At 52.5% G+C, this 18,077-nt stretch overlaps 1 protein-coding gene across 1 annotated transcript; it reads right to left on the reverse strand.

The window, feature by feature from the left end:
• Positions 1–171: 171 nt before the first annotated feature.
• On the reverse strand, positions 172–17,996 carry LOC114774400 (histone-lysine N-methyltransferase 2C-like). The gene is given in 24 exon segments (XM_028966313.1): positions 172–570; positions 650–758; positions 868–941; positions 1,022–1,138; positions 1,498–1,669; positions 1,999–2,129; positions 2,201–2,352; positions 7,670–7,756; positions 7,759–8,173; positions 8,175–8,825; positions 9,133–9,231; positions 9,597–9,718; positions 10,570–10,623; positions 10,674–10,791; positions 11,212–11,348; positions 11,457–11,635; positions 12,460–12,601; positions 12,690–12,833; positions 12,936–13,068; positions 14,149–14,361; positions 15,544–16,800; positions 17,375–17,662; positions 17,861–17,870; positions 17,959–17,996. Coding segments are annotated over 24 exon segments (4,935 nt in total). The 3' UTR covers positions 172–477.
• Positions 17,997–18,077: the final 81 nt, after the last annotated feature.

Raw genomic sequence — 18,077 nt, forward strand, 5'->3', positions numbered from 1 at the left:
CAAAAAACTCAGAAAAGAAAAGAAAAATAAACTGACTCATGGAATCAAGTATTTGAACAGCATCATTTTTTCGGATTTTTTTTTCGTTTTTTTTCCGTTTTTTCTAGTGCAAGTTAATTATTCCCTTAGTTTTATCCCAAAGGAAAGTCTCCCAGTACATTCCTTGTTCAGTGATGTCTACATACATGTGTGTATAGAGCGTATCTGTATATATATATATATATATATTTCTGTTTGTCGAGGAACCCGCCTCTTCGGTACTAAGTAAGGCCGCGGCCAGCGTTTTACTCTCCTGGTCAGCTGGTGAGTTGAACCCATCCAATAAACAACAATAGAACACACACACACACACACACACACACACACCTTCCTCCCCAACCCCCGCCTCATGTCTTTGTGCCACGTTGATGATGATGATGATGATGAAGAAGTGTACAGTTCTGCGGTCGCTTCGCTCGCCCTGATTGGATGGGCCTCTCAGTTCATCCACTTGCGGCAGTTGACGGCGCCGCAGTTGCAGGGGATCTTGTGCTGATCGTCCTCCAGGTCGAACTTGTAGTCGTAGCACAGCTGAGGACGGACAAGAGAAGGAGAGTTAGACGCGTTCCACGGCACGTTCTACAGCACGTTCTCCCGCCGGCTTCGTCACCTCCTCCCCCCTCTGGATCCTGCGCTTGGAGCTGATGATGATCTTGTGTCCCCTCTCAAACGTCACCACCTCCGCGATGCAGTTGGGGGCGCATGAGTGGTTGATGTACCTGTGACGGGTGAAGACGGTCGGTTCTGTGCTCCATGTATAAAGTGTATATCTGAGTGTATCTGTGTGTGTGTGTGTGTGTGTGTGTGTGTGTGTGTGTGTGTGTGTACCTCGCTGGTCCTCCTGTGATGGTGGCATCGATGACGTGCTCGCAGTCGATGCGGAACATGTAGACTCCGCGGTTCTACAGAGACAGAGAACGGGACAGCTGATTGACTGTGACGTGATTGGACGAGAACAGCTGGACGTGTCTCTGCTGCTCACCTGAGCCTCGTACATCTTCTCCTTGCGGTTGGCCACCTCGTTGCGTATGATGGTGCCGATGTACTCGATCACCATGGTGTACTTCTCGATGTCCCTGGCGGCGTACAGACCCAGTCCCTGTGGAACGGGAGTAAAGGTCACGCAGGGACCAGGCGCCACCGCTCATCTATTACGTTTCTAACACAGGCTGAGAAGAAGACGAAGACTTCGCCTGATGGACTTACAGACTTTTACAAATGAGAAAAAAGTTACAAATCAATTCATGAATATTGTAATTATGTGTTTAATATGTGGGGCAGTGGATCGGGAAGCGGCCCCGTAACTGGAAGGTTGTGGGTTCGAATCCCGATCCGCCAAGGTGCCACTGAGGTCCCCTTGATGAAGGTCCCGTCCCCACACACTGCTCCCCAGGCGCCTGTCATGGTCACTGCTCACCAAGGGTGACGGTTAAATACAGAGGACACGTTGTGACTCGCCTGGATCCGTGACCGCGCCAGGTACACGTTGCTCTTCCACTCCGCCTTCATGCGGCGGTACTGTGACGATTTGGAGTGGACGAACTGCTTGCTGTAGAGGGTTCCCATCTCGGGCGGGTGGGCGGCGCCCTGCAGGGCCTTGGAGGAGCTGTTGCTTGTCAGGGTGTGTGGCCTGCGGGGTCAGAGGTCAACATACACCCTCAAGCTTTCTTAACCAAAGTGCAAACGACAGGAATTTTGGATCCACGTTAGAGGAAGTAATCAGCTGATCCTGACAGAACTGTTCCTCAACGAAAGCAGGAAGAAATTAAAAAGGCTCCTGAATTTTCCCCACAATTCTGATTTGTGACACTTCATATTTATTCCAAATGGTTGCTCTGGTTGGAGTGCAGAGTGAGACTCAGCAGGCAGAAGATGCAGGTAAAAATACAACAGAGGGGACAAGAAATGGCAAGAAGATGACCAGCTCCGACAGGAGGACGCACACACACACACACGCACCTCTTGATGTGTGAAGAGGCTTTGGGTTCTGAGCGAGCGCAGCCTGATGGGTTGATGGCCAGAGGAAGCTCCATCAGGGGGTTCCGCCCATAACGGAAGGTGTAACGTTCACAGGCCTCCACACCTGGGAGCTACATACACACACACAGTAAGAATTTGGTATCGATAAATAAGGAGGTGGAGTCAGCTGGTGTCACATGACTCTCCTCCACTCACCGACTCTACAATCCTGATGGACAGCCGACACGGTGAGGCCGAACAGGTCCTCCCCCTTCAGGTAGACCGGAAACAGCTTCAGCATCCCCGTCTCCTTCCGCCTCTCCGCCACCGACACAAGGACCTGATCCCACACGCCTGAAAACATAGCAGAGGACCACAGCGTCAGTGTGTAAAGTGTGCGTCGTATGAGAGTACGTTGCGGGGACGTCATGTGCGTCGTATGACAGTGTGTTGCGGGGACGTCGTGTGCATGTAAGTAACGCGTGTGTCGTATAAATGTACATATGCATCGCAATGAGACATGTGCGTCGTATGAGAGTACGTTGCGGGGACGTCATGTGTGTCGTATGACAGTGTGTTGCGGGGGACATCCTGTGTGTTGTATGAATGTACGTTGCAGGGACGTCATGTGCGTATATGTAACGCGTGCGTCGTGTGAAAGTACGTTGCGGGGACATTGTGTGTGTGCACGTAACACGTGTGTCGTATGAATGTACGCATACGTCGAAATGAGACGTGTGCGTTGTATGAGAGTACGTTGCGGGGGACGTTGTGTGCATCGTATGAGAGTACATTGCGGGGACGTTGTGTACATCATATGAGAGTACGTTGCGGGGACGTTGTGTGTACGTAACACGTGCGTCGTATGAAAGTACATTACGGGGACATTGTGTGCGTCGTATGAGAGTATGTTGCAGGGACATCATGTGCGTATATGTAACGCGTGTGTCGTATGAATGTACGCTGCAGGGATGTCGTGTGCATCGTATGAGAGTACGTTGCGGGGATGTTGTGTATACGTAACGCGTGCGTCATATGAAAGTACATTGCGGGGACGTTTGTGTGCGTCGTATGAGAGTATGTTTGCAGGGGACATCATGTGTGTATATGTAACACGTGTGTCGTATGAAAGTACGTTGCAGGGATGTCGTGTGCGTCGTATGAGAGTATGTTGCAGGGACATCATGTTGCGTATATGTAACGCGTGTGTCGTATGAATGTATGTTGCGAGGGATGTCGTGTGCATCGTATGAGAGTACGTTGCGGGGACGGTGTGTGTACGTAACGCGTGCGTCGTATGAAAGTATGTTGCAGGGATGTCGTGTGCATCGTATGAGAGTACGTTGCGGGGACTTGTATGGGTCAGAGAGTAACGTAATTTCAATTCTCTGCAGTCCTGTACTGTGGCAGAATTGAAATAAAGCTGACTTGACTTGACTTGACGTTGTGTGTACGTAACGCGTCCGTCGTATGAAAGTACGTTGCAGGGATGTTGTGTGTACGTAACGCGTCCGTCGTATGAAAGTACGTTGCAGGGATGTCGTGTGCATCGTATGAGAGTACGTTGCAGGGACATCATGTGCGTATATGTAACGGGTGGTTGTTTGTGTCGTATGAATGTACGTTGCAGGGATGTCGTGTGCATCGTTATGAGAGTACGTTGAGGGTGGACGTTGTGTGTACGTAACGCGTGCGTCGTATGAAAGTACATTGCAGGGATGTCATTGTCCATCGTATGAGAGTACGTTGCAGGAACATCAGGTGCGTATATGTAACGCGTGCGTCGTATGAAAGTACGTTGCAGGGATGTCGTTAGTGCGTCGTATGAGAGTACGTTGATGGGGACGTTGTGTGTACGTAACGCGTGCGTCGTATGAAAGTACATTGCAGGGATGTCATGTCCATCGTATGAGAGTACGTTGCGGGGACGTTGTGTGTACGTAACGCGTGTGTCGTATGAATGTACGTTGCAGGGATGTCGTGTGCATCGTATGAGAGTACGTTGCGGGGACGTTGTGTGTACGTAACGCGTGCGTCGTATGAATGTACGTTGCAGGGATGTCGTGTGCATGGTATGAGAGTACGTTGCGGGGACGTTGTGTGTACGTAACGCGTGCGTCGTATGAATGTATGTTGCAGGGATGTCGTGTGCATCGTATGAGAGTACGTTGGGGGACGTTGTGTGTACGTAACGCGTGCGTCGTATGAATGTACGTTGCAGGGATGTCGTGTGCGTCGTATGAGAGTACGTTGCGGGGACGTTGTGTGTACGTAACGCGTGCGTCGTATTAAAGTACGTTGCAGGATGTCGTGTGCGTCGTATGAGAGTATGTTGCAGAGGGACATCATGCGCGTATATGTAATGCGTGTGTCGTATGAATGTACGTTGCAGGGATGTCGTGTGCATCGTATGAGAGTACGTTGCGGGGACGTTGTGTGTACGTAACGCGTGTGCCGTATGAATGTACGTTGCAGGGATGTCGTGTGCATCGTATGAGAGTACGTTGCGGGGACGTTGTGTGTATGTACGCGTGCGTCGTATGAAAGTACGTTGAGGGGACGTTGTGTACGTAACGCGTGCGTCGTATGAAAGTACATTGCAGGGATGTCATGTCCATCGTATGAGAGTACGTTGCAGGAACATCATGTGCGTATATGTAACGCGTGCGTCGTATGAAGTACGTTGCAGGGATGTCGTGTGCGTCGTATGAGAGTACGTTGAGGGACGTTGTGTGTACGTAACGCGTGCGTCGTATGAAAGTACATTGCAGGGATGTCGTGTGCGTCGTATGAGAGTACGTTGAGGGGACGTTGTGTGTACGTAACGCGTGCGTCGTATGAAAGTACGTTGCAGGGATGTCGTGTGCATCGTATGAGAGTACGTTGCGGGACGTTGTGTGTACGTAACACGTGTGTCGTATGAATGTACGTTGCAGGGATGTCGTGTGCATCGTATGAGAGTACGTTGCGGGGACGTTGTGTGTACGTAACGCGTGCGTCGTATGAATGTATGTTGCAGGGATGTCGTGTGCATCGTATGAGAGTACGTTGCGGGGACGTTGTGTGTACGTAACGCGTGCGTCGTATGAATGTACGTTGCAGGGATGTCGTGTGCATCGTATGAGAGTACGTTGCGGGGACGTTGTGTGTACGTAACACGTGCGTCGTATGAAAGTACGTTGCAGGGATGTCGTGTGCGTCGTATGAGAGTATGTTGCAGGGACATCATGCGCGTATATGTAACGCGTGTGTCGTATGAATGTACGTTGCAGGGATGTCGTGTGCATCGTATGAGAGTACGTTGCGGGGACGTTGTGTGTACGTAACGCGTGTGCCGTATGAAAGTACGTTGTGCAGGGATGTCGGTGTGCGTTCGCTATGAGAGTAATGTTGCGGGGACGTTGTGTGTACGTAACGCGTTTGTGTCATATGAATGTACGTTTGCAGGGATGTCGTGTGCGTCGTATGAGAGTACGTTTGCGGGGATGTTGTTGTGTACGTTCACGCGTGCTTGCGTCGTATGAAAGTTACGTTTGCAGGGATGTCGTGTGCATCGATCAAGCGTACGTTGCTGGGGACGTTGTGTGTACGTAACCATGTGCGTCGTATGAAAGTACGTTGCAGGGATTGTTGTGTGCATCGTATGAGAGTACGTTGCGGGGGACTGTTGTGTGTACGTAACGCGTGTTGGCGTCGTATGAAGTCCGTTGCAGGGATGTCGTAGTTGCGTCGTATGAGAGTATGTTGCAGGACATCATGCGCGTATTATTGTAACGCGGTGTGTCGTATGAATGTACGTTTGGCAGGGATGTCGTGTGCATCGGATGAGAGTACGTTGCGGGACGTTGTGTGTACGTAACGCGGTGTGCCGTATGAATGTATGTTGCAGGGATGTCGTGTGCATCGGATGAGAGTACGTTGGGGGACGTTGGTGTATGTAACGCGTATGAGTCGTATGAAAGTACGTGAGGGGACGTTTGTGATGACGTAACGCGTGCGTCGTATGAAAGTACATTGCAGGGATGTCATGTCCATCGTATGAGAGTACGTTGCGGGGCCGTTTTGTGTGTTACGTAACGCGTGTGTCGTATGAATGTACGTTGCAGGATGTCGTGTGCATCGTATGAGAGTACGTTGCGGGGACGTTGTGTGTACGTAACACGTGTGTCGTATGAATGTACGTTGCAGGGATGTCGTGTGCATCGTATGAGAGTACGTTGCGGGGGACGTTGTGTGTACGTAACGCGTGCGTCGTATGAATGTATGTTGCAGGGATGTCGTGGCATCGTATGAGAGTACGTTGCGGTGACGTTGTGTGTACGTAACGCGTGCGTCGTATGAATGTACGTTGCAGGGATGTCGTGTGCATTGTATGAGAGTACGTTGCGGGGACGTTGTGTGTACGTAACACGTGCGTCGTATGAAAGTACGTTGCAGGGATGTCGTGTGCGTCGTATGAGAGTATGTTGCAGGGACATAATGCGGCGTATATGTAACGCGTGTGTCGTATGAATGTACGTTGCAGGGATGTCGTGTGCATCGTATGAGAGTAGTTGCAGGGGACGTTGTGTGTACGTTAACGCGTTTGTGCCGTATGAAAGTACGTTGCAGGGATGTCGTGTGCGTCGTATGAGAGTATGTGCGGGGACGTTGTGTGTACGTAACGCGTGTGTCATATGAATGTACGTTGCAGGGATGTCGTGTGCGTCGTATGAGAGTACGTTGCGGGGACGTTGTGTGTACGTAACGCGGTGCGTCGTATGAAAGTACGTTGCAGGGATGTCGTGGGCATCGTATAAGAGTACGTTGCGGGGACGTTGTGTGTACGTAACATGTGCGTCGTATGAAAGTACGTTGCAGGGATGTTGTGTGCATCGTATGAGAGTACGTTGCTGGGGACGTTGTTGTACGTAACGCGTGCGTCGTATGAAAGTACGTTGCAGGGATGTCGTGTGCGTCGTATGAGAGTATGTTGCAGGGACATCATGCGCTATATGTAACGCGTGTGTCGTATGAATGTACGTTGCAGGGATGTCGTGTGCATCGTATGAGAGTACGTTGCGGGGACGTTGTGTGTACGTAACGCGTGTGCCGTATGAATGTATGTTGCAGGATGTCGTTGCATCGTATGAGAGTACGTTGCGGGGACGTTGTGTGTATGTAACGCGTGCGTCGTATGAAAGTACGTTGCAAGGGATGTCGTGTGCGTCGTACGAGAGTATGTTGCAGGGACATCATGTACGTATATGTAACGGGTGTGTCGTATGAAAGTACGTTGCAGGGATGTCGTGTGCATCGTATGAGAGTACGTTGCGGGGACGTTGTGTGTACGTAACGTGCGTCGTATGAATGTACGTTGCAGGGATGTCGTGTGCATCGTATGAGAGTACGTTGCGGGGACGTTGTGTGTACGTAACGCGTGCGTCGTATGAAAGTACGTTGCAGGGATGTCGTGTGCATCGTATGAGAGTACGTTGCGGGGACGTTGTGTTACGTAACGCGTGTGTCCGTATGAATGTACGTTGCAGGGATGTCGTGTGCATCGTATGAGAGTACGTTGCGGGGACGTTGTGTGTACGTAACATGTGCGTCGTATGAAAGTACGTTGCGGGATGTCGTGTGCATCGTAGAGAGTACGTTGCGGGGACTTCGTATGAGAGTTTATCGTCACCTTTCGGCGTGCTGCCAGTCAGCAGCAGCTCCTCGTATCCCTGCTCCACAACTCGGATGCTGAACAGCGGTTGGCTGTCGCTCTCGTAATGGAGCACAGGTAGCGGCAGCGGCGGTTGCCGTGGCGCATGCTCCAGTAGATGCGGCTGGCTTCGTAGCCCACGGGGAAGATGGCGCTGTGCGAGTGGAAGGCGGGCATCTGACTGGGCAGCAGCTGACCGACGGCATGGAAGACCAGGCTGCCAACGCGGAACGTGCTCTCCCTCTCGCCCCGCTGCACGATCCTGGCGATCTGCCCTGCCTCGTCACGCTGCACGTACACGCGGCGGAACACGGAGAAGCAGCGCAGTTCGTGCTCGTACGGCCCCACCCCTTTCTCCCCTCCCCAACCCCTCTCTCCGCCCCGTGGTCGGTGCACGTGGCACAGCATGGTCTTGTCCTTGAAGAAGGTGCACTGTGCTTTGAGGGCGCAGGTGAAGTGGTAGGCGTTGGTGCAGCGCAGGCGGGTGGCAGCCGCTGGTGGCGCCCGTCTGCTGGCAGTAGGCGCAGCGGACCGCCAGGCCACGCTGCAGCGCCATCTGCACGTTGATGAGCGCACCCGCCTGCGTCTCGTACACCTCGGTAGACCACAGCGCGCAGTTCAGGTGCACCCACACGTCCAAGTCCAGGTTAAGGAGGCGGGCGGGGCCGTCCGTCTGGCCGTCGCCCTCCTGGTGGCAGAAGCAGCAGCGGCGCAGGTCACGGGGGAGGGGGTCCGGGCGCAGCGAAGCCCCCAACTTCTGCAGCAGCTGGTCCACCTCGTCCTCGTCGGGCAGCTGCAGGTTGCCCCTGGGCACCACGATCTGGACCGTCCACTTGCGCCAGCGGAGACCCTTCCAGCGCTTGGCAAAGACATGGTGGCGCATGGCTCCGCCCTCATCAGAGCTGTTGCTGTTGTAGAAGGCGCGAGGGCGGTGCTTCAGCTTCACGGTGACCTTCAGGGCAGCGTCCGTCTTGGATGCTCCGTCCAGGGTGGGAGGAGTCGAGGTCGAGGACAGTTTGGGCTGCATTTGGGCCAGACAGTGGATGTCCAGAGTGGACATGTTGTTGCTGTACTGGTGCTGGACCTTTCCGGGGATTTCTCCGACACTGGAGTCCGGGAGGAGGGGCAAGTTTGGCTGGACAGGAGAACAGAGAGGGGGTTCCCATTAAAACGACCTCGCACCGTGATGACGGGGCTGATGTGGCACGCTGACCACATCACTCCGCTCAGCAACAACTAATATTCACAGAGGAACCAGGCTTTTCAGTTTCATTATTTAAAAAAAGTTGTCCACCATCAACACAACAATCAAGGACGCAACGGCACTGGAGGACGCATTAAATATTTAGAACCCAAACATCAATTAACAGCAAGACTCACTGCTGATGGCTGATACTCTTCTTACAGTGTGAGTGTGTGTGGGTGGGTGTGTAGGTCCTCACCTTGCCCCCCACAGCTTTGGCCTGGATGGACGAGGAGAACAGGACGAAGCAGTTGTGGCTGCAGAACACCATACTGCCCTCACCTCGGGACTGGACCTCCTGATGAAGAACACACACATTAAACACACAGCTCATCTCCAGACACGTTCACTGAAGTCCATGTTGTGGTAAACACAGCCGGGGGTGGAATCGGTTGCCCCGGTAACTGTGGTGGTGATGGGGGGATGTGGGGGAGACCCGTGCCTACGAACCAGAAGAGCACAAAGTCCCAGGTTCAAAACCCCACTTATGTGTCCCTGAGCAAGACGCTTTACCCTGAGTGTCTCCAGGGGGGCGGTCCCCATCACTACTGAGTGTAAGGTGCTCTGGAAAATGGCTGTAAATGTAAATGGGGGGCTGGATGCTGTGGGGGCAGAGCGCCAGGTTCTCTTTCAGGTCCCCTTTGAACAGGATGATCTACTGACCTGTTGCTGGTAGCTGCAGGGAAGGTCTCTGGTGGACTTGCGGACTCCATTTCCCAAAACCACCACCTTGCAGTGCCAGCACCACTGAGGCTTCGGACCAGGGCTGGAGCTTCCCATCGGACCTGCAGGAACCCAAAACAACTGATCCCACCAGATACTGAACCGAGACCTTCTGAAGTTCCACCAGCTGCACTTTCAGTCCAGGGAAAATCACAACTTTTCATCTTGTCAGTAATCAGTGGTTCCCAGTTCACCGTTTTAGATTATTCAATGATAGGAGTGTTTTTATGATTATTACGATTAAAAAGATTCTGATCCTGACGAAGTAACTCCCTGGAGTTATAATTTTATAAGAAAATCCTGACCCAGAAGTAATTAAAATGAAGCGTTAAAAACATGGGTCAATATGACTATGATAGAAGAGGCGGCCAGCGAGCCAGTGATGCCTGCAGGGCACCGTTAACTGGATGAAACGAGGGCGCTCCGTCTCCGGTCTCCCCGTCCTCGTTTTGTTCCACTGTGAGAACGTCCAAGGTGTGGACATCTCTGATAAACGTTCTGGTCAAAGACAAAAGCTGCGAGCGCTGCAGGCGGCGGTTGTTTAAAGGAAATTCCCTCGAGGAGCAGCCCCGCCCGGCACGCTCCGGCCGACACTTCCATCACTTTCAACCACGCGCCCGAACTAACGGGTCCGTAACGATTACGGCCAATCGATAGCAGCTCGCCCGCCACCAGCATGACAACGGAGGTGGAGGAAGAAATAACTCATCATTAATAACTACGCGGGCCAATTCTCTCTCTCTCTCTCTCTCTCTCTCTCTCTCCAGGCCTTTCTACAGTCACCCCCCCGCCCCCCCAATCAAATGTTATTATTGGAAAAGTTCTAAGCTGATGAGGAATCAGACCATATAAGAAAGAGGGTGGGGCTAGACAGGAATGACCGTGACCCCTGACCCTGACTCTAATGGCTTACCAGTGCTGACCGGGCCCCCAAAACCAGGTGTGGCATCACTCCCGGTGGCCTCTGCTGGAAGAGGAGTGGTTGGCGGGGTCCAACATGCCATGAGGAGCGGGCACCTTCACCCCCCGCCAGGAGGGACAGGGAACTTCTTTCGGGGGTCCGGCTCTTCTCATAGCTGGCTGGGACGGGGACACACAGCAGCTCGGCGACGGCCGCCACCACGCCCGGGATATTCTGGAGAGGAGACGGCACATGAAGGATCCTGCCCCGTGTGGGGTGTGTGGGGTGTGTGGGGTGTGTGGGGTGTGTAAGGTGTGTGGGGTGTGTAGGGTGCGTGGGGTGTGTGGGGTGCGTAGGGTGTGTGGGGTGTGTAAGGTGTGTGGGTGTGTAGGGTACGTGGGGTGTGTGGGGTACGTGGGTGCGTGGGGTACGTGGGGTGTGTGGGGTACGTGGGGTGCGTGGGGTGTGTGGGGTACGTGGGTACGTGGGGTGTGTGGGGTGCGTGGGTGTGTGGTGTGTGGGGTACGTGGGGTACGTGGGGTGCGTGGGGTGCGTGGGGTACGTGGGGTGCGTGGGGTGTGTGGGGTACGTGGGTGTGTGGGGTACGTGGGGTACGTGGGGTACGTGGGGTGTGTAAGGTGCGTGTTCTTGTACCTCAGCTGCCGCCGGGTTGAGGCTGATGGCTACGGAAACCAGGTCCGTTCTGGAGCACAGTGGCAGCTGAGTGAACTGAGAACCGAAGAACGTTCCTGATGGTTCCGTCTTCACTTCCCACCTCCTCACCTCCGACCCTGAGAGAAGCCATATAAAATAATGAATGCGTGGCCCTAAAACGAACTATTTTCCGTAACATGTGAGCGCAGTTCTGGAGGAAGAGAAGTGTGTTGCTAGGTAACCACCTTTCCCGCCGGCGCTGGGCAGCATGGGGATGACCGGGGAGGCACAGGGGGAGGGCGGCTCCTCCTTCACGCGGGACAGGTCCGGGTAACGGCTGATCTCCATGCCAACCACGCTCTCCGGGGACGAGGACGGTACGAAGCTGTCTGGGGTGTCGGGGGCCAAGCAGTGGTCCTGACCTCTGTACACACACACCAACACACACACACATACGCACACACACACACATACACACAGACACACGCAAACACACACATACGCACAAACACACACACATACGCACAAACACACACACACACACACGCAAACACACACACACACGCACAAACATGCACACACACACACAGACACACGCAACACACACAAACACACACACATACGCACAAACACACACACACACACAAACACCACACACACACACCCATACATACACACACACATACACACAAACACACAAACCATTCACCACCAAACACACACATCACACAACACATACACACAAACACACACACACACTCCACATCACACACACACACACTCCACAACACACACACACACCACACACACATCACAAACACACACACACCACACACATACTCCAAACCACATACTCGCACACACTCCACACACATAACTCCACACTCACACAGACACACTCACTCACTCAACACACACAACACACTCTCTCTCACACACAAACACACATACCCACACAACACTCACACCACTCACACACACATACGCACAAACACGCACACACACACACATATGCACAAACACACACCCACAAACACACATATGCACAAACACACACCCACAAACACACACACACCACCAAACACACACACACCACACACACAACACCCACACACAAACCACACACACACAACACACACACAAACACACATCACACACACTTTTATTCAGCTCCACTCCTGTTGGTCAGTTTTGGCAGTACGGGTGTGTTTGTGTGGAGGACCGTGACCCAGGTGTACGGGTTCGTACCGGATCTCCTCCTGGTTGTTATGAGGAGGTGTGGGCAGAGACGCCGGGACGTCCACAGTCCTCGGTCCCTGGGTGATGGTCTGGCCCAGCAGGTCCTCGTCTGGCTTAAACGAGGTCGGCGGCTGCTTAGAACCTTTCGAAACTGAAATACGAAGCAAGAAAAATCCCTTAATTCCTGTCTAGGTGTGCGGGACCATGTTTTCCAAGATGGGGTGGCTGCAGCCTTTTACCATCATGTGGCCCCATCACGGCCCGCTTTCCTGTTAAGCTCCTCTGCCGTGGCAAACCCGTTGACCATCTTCGGGCCGAGACACCGGTGGAGGAGTCGGGGGCAGCGAGGCAGGAGGGGTGGGAGGGTTGCTCAGATTGTTCTGCTGCAGGACAGAGAACGAGGGGGTTATAACGGCACCGGTGGAACCCGGAGACGCAGGAGCGAACTTCACCTTGTAGATGAGCTGCGAGTAGTAGTCCGACACCCCCGTCCAGCGAGGCGCTGCCAAACGTTCCAGAGAGGCGGTTCTCCCCGTTCAGCTGGCCGCTGCCATAGGGCGGGAAGTGGGCGAAGTTCACCCCGATCAGAGGCTCCATCAGAGGCAGCAGGGTGAGCTGCTGTGTGCAGACAGGAACAATCGATCAGACAGGATTCACCGTCCATGTAGAAATATTCCCATCTAGGCGTCCGATCCTGCTCAACCTCCCAAAAACACTGCGGCACTTAACCCGATATGGATCAGAACCAGATAAAATGCTAAATCAGTTAGTGGTAGTAGCCTAGTGTGTTAGACACAGTTCCCTATGAACCAGAAGTCCCAGGTTCAAATCCCACTTACTACCATTGTGTCCCTGAGCAGGACACTTAACCCTAAGCTGCTCCAGTGGGGGACTGTCCCTGTAACTACTGATTGTAAGTCGCCCTGGATAAGGGCGTCTGATAAATGCTGTAAATGTAATAAAAGTATCTGAAGCAATATTCAAATTATATATGAATTATAATAAAAGCTAAACATGTTCTACCACTTTAGGCCACTTTGACACTGACTGCTTTTCTCTTTGTGGGACTAATTATTATCCAACAGGTCACACACACACACACACACACACACACACACACACACTGTTACAGTGACCGTCAATCGTTCGACATCGACAGTGCAGGCCACCACAGTCACTACCGGCACTACTTTTTAACTAGAACCGCCAGAGAGTCACCAAGCAACGTCATTATAAAAGAATTGATCATGTTCTGCACTGCATCCATGATAATACAAGTACAAATAAAATAAAAATGGGGCATCATCTAACTCCATAAAACACTACCTTCCCATGAACAACGAAACCACGAAACAGGCTCCTCTACAACCAGCCAGCCCCACGTTCTGCCATGTTAATAATTCCTTTAATGCCGCAGCGCCGAGTTCTGCCATTTAAAACCCTGTTTGAGGCCCTCGCTAACTCCATTAGGACACGTTTTACCCACATGTGCCTGTGCCAGCAGTGCAATTAAGCCTTAATGAAAGTCGTTACTTATGGAGATGAGTGTAATTAACCAGGCAAATCAACTTAAAACATTTCAGAGGTACCCGGTTCTGGGGGTGAGGATCAATTTATTCTGCAGAGGTGTCCATCTTCCCTGAGGACAAGCGCATGCATGACTGCGGCGTCCTGAGCGCTGATAACCGCCACACACACCTGCTTGAGCTGGCTCATCAGGCTGTCGGTGCTGGAGTAGACCACCTGCTTCTCCTCGCCCTCCTTCTTCCTCTTCTTGTAGCGCGAGGGGGGCTTCTCCACTCCACTTTTAGGGGGTCTTTTGTTCCTCTGCGGTTTCTTCTTGCCCTGCTCCAGCAGAGGAGGTTCCAGGAGCTCAGAACCTCCCATCATCAGATGCCCGTCCACCCCAAGCTGCAAAGATCGTATTTTTCAGCTGTGATATTGGACCAAGTGAAAGATTTTAAAAGAGCCGCCCGCCACCCTGATACTGGATTAGTTTGTAGTGGGATTTGTGAATCACATTTCGATCTACAGTTCTGTTCAATAAAACCTAATGGCCTCTAATGTGTGCTGTAGTGCCACTAATTCAGCCTTAAAGAAACAGACAAGAGCCCATTATTCTAAAGTAAACTCTGCCGGCGTCTGAGATGAATCTGAAATGGAAATAAAACGGGTTACTCTGACATAATGTGTGCACAATGAGAGGTTTTTATTTTTATTTTTACCCGAATAAGTTAATAAGTGTGGTTGACACCTTTATGACATGACAGAAACGACAACATTTATTTCTTATATACACATTATGTGGCTCAATGGGCTTTGACAGACCCTGAAGTTGACAAATTCTATAACAAAATATATAATGCAATATTGTTGATAGAAAAAAACTCTCATTTTCCTCTCGTTATTCTACTTACGCAGTATTTCTGCTTCCTGTATCTCCTATGCTGTTGCATAGATGACATCACTTCCTCAACACGCATTCACACATAATTTCTATTCCAAAATGCTTCTGGTGGCTTTTATCAGAAAACGAAAATGGACGTATGTAGAGTATTGTAATCAAGTTAATAATGTTACGATGCCAAGACTAGACAGGCCACCAAAAACAACTAAACATCAGAGCACTGCAGTTCCACGTTCTCTCACCCTCAACAATACACTACTGGATCCTACTTACCCTACTGCCTACTAACACACTCGCCCTATAATCCAGAAGACCCAGGTCCAACCCCGCTTACTACCATCGTGTCCCTGAGCAGGACACTAACCCTGAGTGTCTCCAGGGGGGGACTGTCCTGTAACTACTGATTGGAAGTCGCTCTGGATAATACACTCCACTGGCAACGTTCTCACTGATGCTTGATCTACTCACATATAAGCAGAAGACGACGCTCGTCAGCTCTTGAACTCACCTCTTCCACAGGGCGCATGATGTCAGGTCCTGCAGAAAGGAGGGGGCGTGGCCTTATTTTTCAGCAGATGCTTGAGGAGCTCATTGCTGGATGGGTCACCCTTTGCCATGTGGGCAGGGCTTCTGGCCCTCGGCCAGGCTAGGCGACGCCCCTTCCTCAAGCTTCACCGCTTTCGGACCTTCAGAGCGGAGAGCTTGCAGAGTTTCGCGACACTCGCTGGCCTCCATCTTCTCCAGCTTGATGTGCTGAAGGCATCAGCCGTCCTCTCCGGCGTTTCCGAGTCGGCGCTGCACTGCCGGCTCAAGGCTGAGGGGGCGCCGTTGGTCTCCTGGTCTCCTGGCAGGGTGGTGCTGCGGGTGGGCGTGGACGAGGTGTCGGACACGCACGGCGTCAGAGGAGCGGTCAGGTCAGAGTGAGGTGTGGAAGGAGCCTTATTGGAATCAGCATCATCGTCCTTTGTGGATTTCTTCTTCCGGCTTCTTTTCTTCTTACCCTTCTCCTCAGGGATGATGTTGGAATACAGCTGGATGAGCGACTGGCCAGATCCCGGATAGTTTGGGGGGAGGGGAGTAGACGATTCCATCCCAACAGAACCGACTTCACCCGTGGGCCGTCCAAATCCAGCAGAACCCCCCTGTCCCTGGAGGTAATTAGGTCCATGCATCATGGGGTTCTTCGGCCGGAAGCTGGCAGCCATCTCAGGTTTCCTCTGGTCTCCTTGCAGGTATGGAGGCCCACCTCCAAACTCCATGTTTGGCTGCTGAGGGAAGGCAGTTCCCATCGGCTGCTGCTGCTGCGGCCTGCCGGGCTGCAGGAAGTCCTGCGGCAGCTCGGCGTTGTAGAAGGGCATCTGGGAAAGGCCGGGGTCCAGGGACACCGCATCAGGGCCCATCTCCACCCGTTGCTGCAGCGCCCGCTGCCGCTCCACCTCCTGCATCAGCTGCACTCTCTGGCGCTCCTGCTGCTCGCGGAGACGCTCCCTGCGCTCGCGCTCCTGGAACCCTTCGCTGAACGGGTTGTTGTCGTCGAACTTCACGTGGGGCTGGCACCGCCCCCGTTGCTTCCTGCTCCACCAGTGGTGGCAGGTTGTGGTGGAACTCCTGCCGGGCCAGGCTGAGAGGGCCTGCTCATTCCTGGCACCAGAAGGCGCGGGCTGTGCAGACTGGGCGGGTTCGCAGGTGGCAACTGAGGAGCCATGTGAGGGGGCATCCTGGGTCCACCTGAGCCCGAGTGCCAAGGAGGCACGTTGGCCACGCGCTGGCCTGGCATCAGAGGACCCATCATTGGCTGGCCCATGGGCACAGGCATCATTCCAGGGGCTGCGGTGGATCCCTGCCATGCCGGGCATCATGGGAGGCTGGAGGGTGTGTTGCTGCTGCTGTTTGACTCGATACTCCTCAATCAGCTCTGCGTGCTCCTTCTGTTGCTTCCGTATCTGGGAGGGAGAAGAAAAACGTATCAGGCAACCTGACTGCACCAAGAGAGGAATCAAGGTGCCATCATGGTACGGAGTTGTGAAGAATCACTAAGGTCTGAACGTTAACTTCAAACCACCCTACTTTACCACTACACTGGGACCAGTGCGAGATGCAGAGGGTCTGTATGGAACATCATCAGTTTGCTACCTGGATGAACTATCAGTAGACATTAGACTAACATCTTGCTGTAATGCATTTCACTGTTGGCTTCTGTAGCTTGGTAGTAGCCTGGTGGGTAACACACTCATCTATGAACCAGAAGACCCACGTTCAAATCCCACTTACTACCATTGTGTCCCTGAGCAAGATACTTAACCCTGAGTGTCTCCAGGGGGGGACTGTCCCTGTAACTAGTGGTTGTAAGTCGCTCTGGATAAGGGCGTCTGGTAAATGCTGTAAATGTCTGTTTAGAACTTGCTGCTGCTTCCTTCACCAATGGAACTAATGATTTCATAAAGCTGCGTGTGATAATGACAAAATGTTTTCCCATTTCTGCTATCTCTACAAGCATTCATAATGCAGCCATGTTACCTGCTCCAGCTGTTTCTGCACGACGCTCTGCTGCTCCGTCACTTGTTTGAGCTGCTCGCGCTCCTCCTCTGGAAACTGTCTTCCAGCCTTCTTGGCAGTGCGCTGCTTTGCAGACAACGCCTTCTTAGACTTCCTGTGGGCACCGATCTGTTCTTCCAGAAACTTCTGCTGCATCTGAAGGAGCTGCTGTGTGTCTTGGAGCCACTCCTCATACTGCTTCCTCTGAGCATCATCTGGAGGTGAGGACGCGAGAATGGTCAGAGCAGGGTTGCTGACCCTGGAGGAACGCTGTCGGGGAGCACACTTACTGACAATCCGGTTCCAAAATTCGGGGGGTTGGGTCTTGTCATTTGTGGAGCCAACTTCCCATCCTGCAACAGCAACTCCGTAAGATGAATTGCACAAAAACGAACACATCTTTTTATTACCATACCTGTCCAAACAGAGGAGGGGGACACCAGCATTTTCTTGGACAGGCCCAGGTACCTGCTGCATCCTGTCGCAGGAAGATGCAACATGGAAGGATGAACACATAGAAGGTTTAGCATGGCACTAAAGACTACAATTCTGACACTTTTTTTTACCTGTTCATCACCATTGGACCCATGCTGCTCTGTGCCATCACTTGTTGATGCCCTTCAGTGCCAAAATCTTTGCCTTCATTATGGGTCAGTGATGGCATCAAAATCTGCAGGAAAAAATG

Source organism: Denticeps clupeoides, unplaced genomic scaffold (genome assembly GCF_900700375.1).
Source record: "Denticeps clupeoides unplaced genomic scaffold, fDenClu1.1, whole genome shotgun sequence".
NCBI lineage: Eukaryota > Metazoa > Chordata > Actinopteri > Clupeiformes > Denticipitidae > Denticeps > Denticeps clupeoides.